Consider the following 12,621-nt stretch of genomic DNA (forward strand, 5'->3'; position numbering starts at 1 on the left):
CTCTGATACCATGTTAGAATACGGGCATCCAACTCAAAACCAATTGGAAATTAGTGGAGAGACCCTAAATAATTATAAACCGCAAGATCCTAGAGTGCCCAACAATGTGGGACTAATAATCTCAGCACGTACTATGATGGGTATGTTTTCATGTTTGGTAAAGTATCAGTTTGGCGTAGTTTGAGCTTAAGGGAGGAAGGTATTACGTTGGAGTTTAAACTCAAACATGGTGATGAAAATGATTGTGGTGATTCGGAGTTATAACAAGACTATTGATAAGAGGTTAGTTGTAAATTCAAATTATGCACGGAAGTTAGGCAAATTTGTTACAAATTCAGAAGAGTGATAATTCTGAATTGTGTGGCAAACTTTGTATCATTAATATAACAAGAAGATCATATGCCTGTGGTGAAGGCATTGAAGCAATTCCAGTGTGGCATTTGAGAAGAGAAGAAGAAAGAACAACAAAGTTGTGAAGAAAGAGAAGTATCGGTATAATTTTTGGCTTCATTTCTTATCCTTTGTGCTAGTTCTTTTGTTCTTTGATTGCAACATGAGTTGTATAAGTAAGGCGTATGATAGGAGTGTGTGTTCCTCCTGTGAAGAGAAGAAGTAGGAGTGTGTGTTCCTCCTGTGAAGAGAAGTGGACTTGGTTTCTTCAAGTATGAGCAAATGAAAGATCGCAACTCATAGAGTTCTCTCCATAGCGATTCCGGAGCTTGTTCGGCTAGCAAGTTGAATATTGTGATTCTGGAGCTTGTTAGGGAATGTTTATATGAAGCTTTAGTGTCATAAAGTATCGGGACAACGGAATGTGATTTCCCATCATCGGTCTAAAGGAGACGGAGTGATATGCAAGGTGGCTTGTTTTCTAAATGACCACATTCTACTGAAGAAATAAAGGGAATGAAGAGTGAACCATTTATCGGTTACAAAGGATTGTTGAGAATGTTTTCTCAAGGAAGTTTCAATTGAAGTGAGGCTTGATCAGTGTGTGGAAAGCTTAGAGTAATGACAGTCTTGGTTTAAGGGAGGATGTTGGAAATAATAAACCAAGACTATATTTGGAAGTCGAGGTATCTTGAGGAACAAGTTGTTTAGTTCTAGAAGAGTTCTTTATTTGGAGTTTGGTTTATATTAGGAAAGTGTTTTTGAGTAGTCGTCAAGTATGTTAAACTATAAATAGGTTGTTGAGTCATGAGAATTAATATACCGAATTGATAATCAATGTAGTCGTTTGGGTGCTTCCGCGTTTGTGCTCTCCTCTCTCTTGTCTCGATCCAACAGCGAGCGATGTAATGACTAGCGCTGGCGCTGGAATGACCAGCGAGCGATGTTTGACCATCTAGTCTATCGTTCGTTGGAAAGTCTGTCGTGTATGCCTATATGTTATAATTGACATATACGTTTGGCACTTTGGCATACCCATCATGGGTGCATATATGACAAAATGTGATGTTTCCCATTTGTATAGGAATCGGCCTAACTCGGTCTTCTATTGAATCTGAAAATTTACACACATCTTTGTCTAACAGATGGGCGTTTAAGAATCGGGAGCACAAAGAATCTTGCAAAATACACTAGCGGCCTATATAACAAATGCCTTGTACTGTTGGAATTTGGAAACCATTGCCAGTCGTTCTTTTATGGAACCTACCAAATCGCTATCAACCAATAAATATTCATATTTTCCCTATTCATATACTCCCTCCGTTACTTTTTAATAGGCCAGTTTTTATAAATAAAAATTTCAAAAAAATAGGCCAGTTTCTAAATTGGGAAAGTCAAATGTTACTTTAATTTTTTGGGACCACTTGCAGTTCACTTCTTTTGATGACAAGTGTCATGGGGGACCATTCCACTTCACTTCTTTTATTGACAAGTGTCATGAGGACCACTTCACTTCACTTCTTTTATTGACAAGTGTCGTGAGGACCACTTTCAATGATTAATTCACTTAATTTCCTTAATTTTCTCTAAAAACCAAATCAGCCTATTAAAAAGTAACGGAGGGAGTACTTGTTAGTGTGAAGTATTTGCAATGTGATTTATATAGGACCCAAAAATACCCCCATGTAACCACCACAAAATAATACTCCAGGAAAACTTGAAAACCAAGTAAGAAATATCCTCGCATCTCACGTGCTCAAGCTGTCATCATAGTTCATGCCCTAAAAAATCATTCTATTTATAGAAGTCCTTCCAAAGAGCTCAGTTTAGCAGTTTGCTCTGTTCTCTGAAATAGAAACAGAGAAAACTTATAAAGACTACTCAACAGAAGAACAACCCCAATTGAAAATTCTTAATAGCAGAAATTGATTAGAATGGAGTGGGATAGAGGAGAAGTTATTGGTAAAGGAAGTTTTAGTTCGGTGTATTTAGCAACTCCAAGAAAAAACTACTGTGATTTTCCACCATTAATGGCCGTCAAGTCTTCATTAGCTTCTCAATCATCTTTGCTCCAGAAAGAGAAAGAAATTCTTACCGAATTCAAGGATTGTCCTCAAATTCTTAATTGTTATGGAGATGGGTTTACTGTTGAAAACGATGGTGACAGATTATACAATCTGTTTCTAGAATTTGCTTCGGGAGGTAATTTAGCTCAACTACTCAAAAATTCAGGTGGTTCAATATCAGAATCTCATGTTCGATTTTACTCGAAATCAATTCTTCAAGGGCTTTTGAGCATCCATCAGAAAGGGTTTGTTCATTGTGATATGAAATTACAGAATATCTTACTCTGCTGTTCTGCTAATGGATTTTCCGAATTAAAAATCGCTGATTTCGGGTTAGCGAAAAAATCAGACACGAATTCCGAAAAAGACGAAGAAGTCCCTGGTTTGAGAGGAACCCCACTTTATATGTCGCCAGAATCAGTTTCAAGGAACGAGATTGAATCAGCATCTGATATATGGGCACTTGGATGTATAATTTCAGAGATGATTACTGGAAAACCAGCTTGGGGGTTTAATGAAAATTCAGACATTAGTGCTTTATTATACAGAATTGGTTTCAAAGATGAATTGCCAGAGATACCTAATGGAATTTCTGAAGATGGCAAGGATTTTTTAAGAAGATGTTTTGTTAGAGACCCATTAAAGAGATGGACGGCTGAGATGCTTCTAAATCATCCATTTATTGCCGGTGCAGACACTGTTTCATTACCTATCCAAACTCAAAAGGATTCACCAACGAGTGCATTCGGTTTCCCAGAATGGAATTGCGGAAATTCATCAATTTTCAACTCAACTGAATCATCTTCGGATTATCAGTTCGATCATCAATCGAGCTGGTCACTCTCGCCGTCAGAACGTATTGCGCAAATTGCCACCGGGAATGGGTCAAATTGGTCTTTTTCAGATTCTTGGATCAACGTTAGAAGAAGAGAGTAGTTCAGATGAGCCCGATTTTTGTAATTTTTTAATTTAAACTGTAAATATCAGAATTAGAAACATGTATTCAATTAACTAGGATCATTTCTATCTAATTCTTTTTCATCTTAAATTAATTATGACCTGATTGAGCGGTTTTGAGTATAACAAACTCCGTTTTAGAAAGTAAGATTCTTGGAAAAATTGTCGGTATCAGTTTTAGCTGGTCAGTAGGAGCTTGATAACGAAGATTAGATCTTGTGTGGGTCCAACAGTTGGAATACATGAATCATGATCAAAAGGAATGAATGAGTAGGGTGTACGATAACACACCAAATTCTTCTTCGTTAAGTGAGAAACAAGGTTGAGGTCAGGAATATATGGGGAAGACAAGGATATTACCAAAATTTTGTACCAATTTGAGAATCTTAACTGTGAAAAGGAGATTGATGATTTGATGTATCATGAAGATCTTAGTTGTTGTTTGATAATTGGATTACTTTGAGAAGAAATCTAAGGTTTTGATATTTTTTTTTGGTTTTGGGGGCATGAGGAGGAGGAGATTTGCTTTTGTAAAGAGTCAGGGTCAGAATCTGACTCTTCTTTTTTATGGTTGATACTTTATGATTTGGACAGTTTCTAGGGCAGTGTTAATTGCAACTTTTAAGCTGCAGTCATTTGGTCAGTCACCTTCAGTACTGTTGTTTTTGCTGCATAATAAGTGTGAGGAGGATATTTTAGGAGGCGCTTCGGTTCAACCAATGGACTTTTAGTTGGAGAAACGACCGTGCTAGTAGCCAACTACAAGTTGCTCAAGGCGACGTGAATATCCTCATTGGCCATTCCTCATGCACGTACCTTAGCTTCTCGGGAAGATATGTAGCCGCGCGCAAGCAACTCGCGTGTAGACGGTGACCCTAAGGTAGAGATTGTGGAGTAGAAACTCTTTCTCTTTGGTCTCGATGAAACACAAACAAATCCTTTAATGAAAACGATAGACGAAAACAAAATCAAAATGGGACTCGCGCTTTCTATTATAAAGATCTTAAATTTCTCATTATGATTAGATTTTTTAAATTAAGAAAATGATTATTGATCTATAGTTGAAATGATTTTGGTTTCTTTCAAAAAAAAAAAAAAACTTCATAAAATTCCTGGTTGTCGTAGACGTGACACCGCTCCTATGGTGAAGAAATTCATTATATATGTCAGTGTGATTCTTTGGCTTATTTGAGATATTTGAAGATAATGGGTACGATGAATTTGTATAAAAGAAGATTAAATTTTTTTTTCATCATTAACAACAACAACAAAATCATCAAAATTTTCGATATGATATCTTTACCGTGAGAACCAAATTCGATCGTAGTATAAATAATGATAATTTCATATAAGAATCATCTTTTTTATGATAAATTTCTCCGTCTTTTATACTCAAATAGAAATTACCTCCTTTCCCTCAACAAAATTAACGATCCTATTTTGATCTTCTTATTGCTACTATTACTGTACCTACAACTGTTTTAGAGATAGATTCTTCAATTGAGTCAGATTCTTCAATTGAAACTGCAAAGAAGAAATTATTGTTGGGCTTATCCCTCTTTATGGGCCCAACAGTGGGTATCCCCTTAAAAAATGGGAAGAGCTAGATAGCAGTGCCTATGTTAGGTTATAACAAGGCATCAGGAGATGTTTTGTTTTCACGGGATTATCTTCTCAAGTTATGAGAAAAGAAAGGAGGCAGAGAGAGTGAGTGAGTGACAAAGAGAGGTGAAGCTACCATTAAAGTTTATTTCTTGGTGAGATTTGGGTTAATTTTGAAGAGGAAGAAGAAGGGTTGTAGTCTAAGGATCTATTGGTTAATGTGGTGAAGATTGATTGATCAATTTCCACATCTCTTCAAAGGGGGAAAATCTAGGGTTTGTTCAAACCTTAGTAGTAAGTATACCTTGCTCTTGCTATTGTCAATTGATAGTGAATCTTACCTATTTAGGTGAATGAATTGTTGATTCACCGTAGTGGTGGGTGTTATTAGGCAAATTTGTTATCCAAGTGCTATATGCACCTTGAAGTTATTGTTATCCCAAATTGGGAGAATTGTGTGTAACCCATTATTGATTATAGTGGAAGATTTTTCCGTGGTTTTTTACCCTTCACCTTGGAGGGGTTTTTCCATGTAATTGTCGATGTTGTGTGATTGTTTTCTATATCGTCGTATTTGTTTATTTTCCGCATTTGTGTTTCATTGCTTGTGCAGTTTTCGTATTGCGCATAGCGGCTCGGATTTGTAAGTCTCCCCCAACAAGTGGTATCATAGCTTTTGGGTTGAGCTAATCTCGTGCAATGACGGAAGCTAACACTAGTAATAGAATGGTTATTTCCGGTGAGACCTATGTGATATGGAAGGCGAAGATGGAAGATTGGTTATAAAGTAAAGTTTGGTCCATAGAGAGCAAGGGAGTAAGGCCTGAGAACACAGATGAAGAAGTTTGGCGTGTTACTAACCGTAAAGCAGTTGGTTTTATTTGTCAGTGGATTGATGATTCTATTTTTATCATGTGGCTAGTGAGAAACTAGCATATTCTTTGTAGACAAAGTTAGAGCAGATATATGATCAACAGTCTCCTTATGCAAAAACTCTTCTATTTAAAAGGCTTCGAAAGTTGGTATACAAGGAAGGAAGTTCCATGGCGCAACACTTAAATGAAATGAAAGGTATCATGAATCAACTTACATTTATGGATCTGACAATTCCTAAAGAGATTCAAGCTTATTTGTTGTTAAATACTTTACCAGACAGTTGGGAGCCATCGAGGATGTCTCTTAGTTACTCTGCTCCAGACAGGAAGTTGAACATGACTGTTGCAACAAACAGTTTGCTGAATGAAGAATTTAGAAGAAGGTCATCAGAATTATCTCATTTAGAAGCTCTTGTTACAGAGAATCGAGGTAGAAGAAAAAACAGAAGACAGGTTGGTCGCAGCAAGTCAAGGGGTAAATCAAAGTCTAAAAAAGATGTTGAATGCTGGAACTGTCATTTGAGAGGTCATTATTCAAATGAATGCAGGAAGCCGAAGAAAGAACATAAGAAAGGTAAAGGAAATGATAAACAAGACAAGATGTAGCAGCTGTCACATCATAAGATGATATCATTTTTTTCTCTGATTGTAATGATGTATGTATGAGTTCTGCAGTTTCCGATTCAGAGTGGATAGTGGATTCAGGTGCATCATATCATGCTATTCATCGAGAAGATGTGTTTATCTCCTACAAGGATGATGATTTTGGTTCAGTCAGAATGGGAAACAATGGTGTTTCGAAGATTGTAGGAATGGGTGATGTGAAGGTTGAGACCAGTGTTGGATGCACATTGGTTCCCAGAAATGTGCGACATGTACCAGATCTTCGTTTGAATCTAATGTCATCAGGAGTGTTAGATGATGAAGGGTACAACAACCACTTAGGTGATGGAAAATAGAAGCTAACCAAGGGCTCCATGGTTATTGAAAGAGGCAAGAAATGTGGCACATCGTATAAGACACAAGTGAAGGTGTTGAAAGGTGAGTTGAATGATGTTGATAAAGACTCAACCTCCGAGCTATGGCATAGAAGACTTGGTCATCTTAGTGAGAACGGAATTCAAATCCTCACCAAAACACAAGTTTTGGCAAAGGCCAAAGGTACACAATTGGGTAAGTGCACTCATTGTTTAGTTGGTAAACAAACTAGAGTTTCTTTTCATAAAGATTTACCCAAGCGCAATTCTGGTATTATTGATTTTTTTCATTTTGATGTATGTAGACCTTTAGGGGTCAAAACACTTGGTGGTGCTTTTTATTTTGTTACTTTCATAGATGATTCCCAAGGAAGGTTTGGTCATATGCGATCAAGACCAAAGATGATGTTGTTCCTGTGTTCAAGATGTTTCACAGCATTGTGGAAAGAGAAACATGTAAAACCTTGAAGTGCCTTTGTTCTGAAAATGGGGGAGAGTACATTGGGCTACTTGAAGAGTATTGCAAGAGCATGGGTATACGTCATGAACAATCAGTACCGAAGACTCCACAACACAATGGTGTTGCAGAGAGGATGGACCACACTATTCTTAAGAGAATTAGATGCATGTTATCTCCTTCCAAGTTGCAAAAGCATTTTTGGGGTGAAGCAATGAATACTGTTGTCTACTTGATCAATCAATCACCTTCCGCTAGATGGAGAAGTAGCAGAGAAGGTTTGGAGAGACAAAGAGCCTACTTATGATCACTTGAGAGTATTTGGTTGCAGGGCATTTGTTCATATCCCAAAAGATCAGAGATCAAATCTTGATGATAAAGCGAAGCAGTGTGTGTTCCTAGACAATGCAACAGATAAGTTTGGTTATAGATTTTGGGATCCAGTCGACAAGAAGGTTATCAGAAGTAGGGATGCAGTATTCCTTGAAGACCAAACTGTTGAAGACTTTGAGAAGATCGAAATGCCAAAACTTCAAGAAGATATGATCTTGGATCCAAATCCAGTCGTTCATTCTGTTGAACAACGCGATGATGATATTGATGGTAATGGTAATGAAGAACAAGAACACAATGATGAAGATGTTCTAGCGGGTGATGTTGAGCAAGAAGTGCAACAACAACAACCAGAAGCTTAGTTGAGAAGATCCAGCAGGCCTAGATTATCTTCAACAAAGTATACACCACATGAGTATGTGATGCTCACAGATGCAGGTGAACCAGAGTCTTATGAAGAAGCTTCTAATGTTCCTAAAAGTCAGAAGTGGTTGAAACCCACGAAAGAAGAGGTGGGCTCTTTGAATGAGAATGACGACAAGCCAGAGAACCATAAAATTCTGAAGAACAAGTGGGTGTATAGAATCAAGATTGAAGATGCTAACTCACAACCAAGGTATAAAAAACGCTTAGTTGTGAAGGGTTATGAGCAGAGAAAGGGTGTTAACTTTGACGAGATTTTCTCACCGGTGGTGATATTTCCTTCTATTCGGGTTGTCTTGGCATTAGCAGCTAGTTTGGATATTGAGATAGAACAACTAGATGTCAAGACGATATTTCTTCACGGTGAGTTGGAGGAAGATGTGTATATGGCACAACCCGAGGGTTTTTAAGTCAAAAGCAAAGAGCATATAGTGTGCAATCTAAAAAAGAGTCTACATGATTTGAAACAAGCTCCTAGAAGATGGTACAAGGAGTTTGAATCGTTCATGAAGGAACATGACTACAAGAGAACAACTTCAGATCATTGTGTATTCTTATAGAAATTTGTTGATGGTGATTTTCTTATTCTTTTTCTATATGTTGATGACATTCTTATTGTTGGCAAAGATAAGAAAAAGATTGACAGGCGGAAGTCAGATTTGAGAAGGTATTTTGCTATGAAAGACTTGGGGTGCAACAAAGCCTATTCTTGGCATGCAAATCTCTCATGATAGGAAAGGAAGGAAGTTGTTTCTATCGTAAGAAATCTATATTGATAAGGTGTTGAAAAGATTCAACATGGACAAGGCTGAGCCGATAAGTTGTCTACTTCCAAACGATTTTAAGTTAACTCGTGATCAATGTCCTGTAAGTGATGTTGAAAAACGAAAGATGGAGAAAATTCCTTATGCATCCGCAGTTGGTAGTTTGATGTATGACATGGTGTGTACAAGGACAGATATAGCTTATGCAGTTGGAGTTGTAAGTAGATTTCTAGCCAATCCTGGTATAGAGCATTGGAAAGCAGTAAATGGATATTACGGTATCTAAGGGTACTTCTAATATGTGTTTATGTTATGGTGGTGATAAACCAGAGTTAGTGGATTACACATATTCAGATTGGGAAGGTGCTCAAGACAGTCTCAAGTCGACATCGGGTTACTTATTTACCTATGCAGGGGGAGTTGTATCTTGGCAGTCCAAGTTACAACGATGTGTGGCATTGTCTACTACAAAGGCAGAGTACAGTGCAGGTACATAGAGTTGCAAGGAGATGATATGGATGAATAGGTTTGTTAGAAAACTCAGTGTGAAACAAAAAAGGTCCATCGTTTACTGTAGCAACCGGAGTGCCTTTCATCTCAGCAAGAATTCGAGTTTTCACTCAAATTCCAAGCACTTCAATATTATATATCAGTGGATACAAGAATTTCTCGACGAGCTTGCAGATTGAGAAGATCCATATAAACGAGAATGGTTCTGATATGATGACAAAGTCGTTACCAAAGTACAAGCATGTGTATTTCTGCAGCAGGACGAGCTTGGTGGTGACTGGTACCTCGCCATAAGTCGTGAGGGGGAGATTTTTGGGCTTATCCCTTCTTATGGGTCCAACAATAGGTATCCCCTTAAAAAATGGGAGGAGCTAGATAGCAGTGCCTATGTTAGGTTATACTAAGGCATCAGGAGATGTCGTGAGAAAAGAAAGGAGGTAGAGAGAGTGAGTGAGAAAGAGAGGTGAAACCACCATTAAAGTTGATTTCTTGGCGAGATTCGGGTTAATCTTGAAGAGGAAGAGGAAATGTTCTAGTTTAAGGATATATTGGTTAGTGTGGTGAAGATTGATTGATCAATTTCCACATCTCTTTAAAGGGGGGAAATCTAGGGTTTGTCCAAACATTAGTAGTAAGTATCTCTTATTCTTGCTATTGTCAATTGATAGTGAATCTTACCTATTTAGGTGAATGAATTGTTGATCCACCCTAGTGGTGAGTGTAATTAGGAAAATTTGTTATCCAAGTGCTATATGCACCTTGAAGTTATTGTTATCCCCAAATTGGGAGAATTGTGTGTATCCCATTATTGATTATAGTGGAAGATTTGCCCGTGGTTTTTAGGGGTTTTTCCACGTAATTACCGATGTTGTGTGATTGTTTTCTATATAGTTGTAGTTGTTTATTTTATGCATTTGTGTTTTATTGCTTGTGCAGTTTTCCTATTGCGCATAGGTGCTCGGATATGTAAGTCTCCCCCAACAATTATAACATATAAATCATCATTATATCATCCTCAGTGGCATCTCCAAATTCAAAATCATTTTGGGGATATAAGAGAAGTATTTGATGTAAGAATTTGTATAAGAAGAGTTTAACATCTACATTGTCGATTTTACCTAAAATTAATTCAACTGGTCCGGCCCCAAAACTTAAACAAAAGAAAACTAAAACAAAAAATTACAGATATCTAAATATGCTTACTCTTCTTCTTTGGGTTCGTTTGTATGATTCGTCTTCTTCATCATGTCAAGAGCCTCAATTGAAGAAGAATTATAGTGGTTATAACAATATTGATGGAGCAGAATGAAGTCGGTTCATAACGTTCCACCTCCTTACATTCCTAGTCATTTGTTTGGTTTGGGTTCATCTCTTTAACATAGATAAAAAGATAACAATAGGAAAAAATGAATATTCTATATTTTTATGTTTTTATCTAATCTTTATTTTGTTGCGACAAAGTTTTTTTTAATGAAGATGGCCTTAATGTAAAAGGATAAAATAGGATTATTATTTTTTAATGAAAACTATGAGTTCCTTACAATTTGACAAAAACCCGTCCCCACTTGTAAAAAACATGGACAGGGAGCGTATAAAGAGTTAAGATAATGAAAGACATGATAACTAGTTAGCCAGAGTACATCTACCAAAGAAACTAGAAAATCTGGACGAAAACTAGAATGGGAGATCCTCTTTTCTCTGCTACCTGGCCATTTTCATTTCCCAATTAGTCTTAGTATTAGGTTGCTAGGTTCCTAGTTTTCTTAGATCCTTATAGCTCTCGTGATTCTTCTTGTCATCATGCCCATTGGAAATTGTTACATCCAGATTCATTGGAAGGTTTTTAGGTTTTATCACAGTTGTTCTACCCAACCTCCCCAATTACTTTTTCTGATTTTTTTCATCTCGATTCCGCTTAAGAATCATAAATAGTCCGTCTTGCTTCAAATCTATTATAAGTTTTCACTAAGGTTGCGAAAAAGGCGATGTCGGAAGAACTCATTAAAAGTTCGAAGAAAACCGAATCCTTTTTATGGTAAATAAACACTATAATAGTTATGATTCTTATCTGCATATTCTTCTTTATAGAGTTAATCCTAAAGTCGATCGTATCTCCTTCTTCGTTACCCCAGTCCCCTAGCTATTTGAAGGCTGATTCTCCATAACATCTACGTTAGAAAGTACTCTTCTATGTCCTTCTCAACCAATGGCTAAACCTCATGTTTCCTCCCAATCCATTCCATCATTTTCATCATCTCAACACTCATATTCTCAAACCCTTATTCATGGTCCATTCTTTATCAATAAAACCTTTTCTAGGAAATCTCACCTTTTAGCTATGATAATTTTTCTATTGAACTTTCGGTTACCATTCACTACTCTAAAAAAGAAGAATATCTGAAGATAAAAACCTTGACTCGTTTAACTTTATAGGATATTTATCATGCTCATCTCTTAACTTTATAACTTCATGGTTCTAATTGGAGCTGACATGTGTCATGAAGATGGTGGAGACGATGAAAACGAAATTGTGATGAACTTTTTTTGAATGTTTTTGTCTCTGCTGCTGATGATGATGAAGATGATGATGAAGACGACGATGATTTTTCGTTTTTCGTCATTTTTTGCTGCTGCTACTGTTGAAGATGATGATGAAGATCTGATGTTGCTGCTGTCAAAAGAAGATGAAGATTGAAACGAAGATGATGAAGACGATTTTTGATGTTGCTGCTGCTGTTGAAGACGACGAAGATGATGAAGATGTAGTTCATTCCATAAATGAACTCTGTTTTTTTAGGTTTTTATATGGAGTTCATTTCTGGAATGAACTCTGGTTTTTTTAGGGTTTTATATGGAGTTCATTTCTGGAATGAACTCTGTTTTTTTAGGTTTTTATCTGGAGTTCATTTCTGGAATGAACTCTGTTTTTTTAGGTTTTTATATGGAGTTCATTTCTGGAATGAACTCTGTTTTTTTTAGGTTTTTATATGGAGTTCTTTTCTGGAATGAACTCTGTTTTTTGTAGGTTTTTATATGGAGTTCCTTTCTAGAATGAACTCTGTTTTTTTTAGGTTTTTATATAGAGTTCATTTATGGAATGAACTCTATTTTATATAGGTGATTTCTGAAAAAATAAGTAGAAATTAATAGGAGTTCATTTTGAAGAATGAACTGCTACAAAAAAAATAAGTAGAAATTAAAGGAAGGGTACTTTTATCCATTTAATATTTTGAAATAATTATGAACCAAACGGTAAAGGCGTTTTCC

At 36.6% G+C, this 12,621-nt stretch overlaps 1 protein-coding gene across 1 annotated transcript; it reads left to right on the plus strand.

The window, feature by feature from the left end:
• Positions 1 to 2,324: 2,324 nt before the first annotated feature.
• LOC113359757 (mitogen-activated protein kinase kinase kinase 17-like) lies at positions 2,325 to 3,392 on the plus strand. The gene has a single exon (XM_026603340.1). The coding sequence runs from the start codon at positions 2,325 to 2,327 to the stop codon at positions 3,390 to 3,392; it is 1,068 nt and encodes a 355-aa protein (XP_026459125.1).
• The last annotated feature ends 9,229 nt before the right edge of the window (positions 3,393 to 12,621 follow it).

Source organism: Papaver somniferum, chromosome 3, assembly GCF_003573695.1.
Source record: "Papaver somniferum cultivar HN1 chromosome 3, ASM357369v1, whole genome shotgun sequence".
NCBI classification, from domain to species: Eukaryota; Viridiplantae; Streptophyta; class Magnoliopsida; order Ranunculales; family Papaveraceae; genus Papaver; species Papaver somniferum.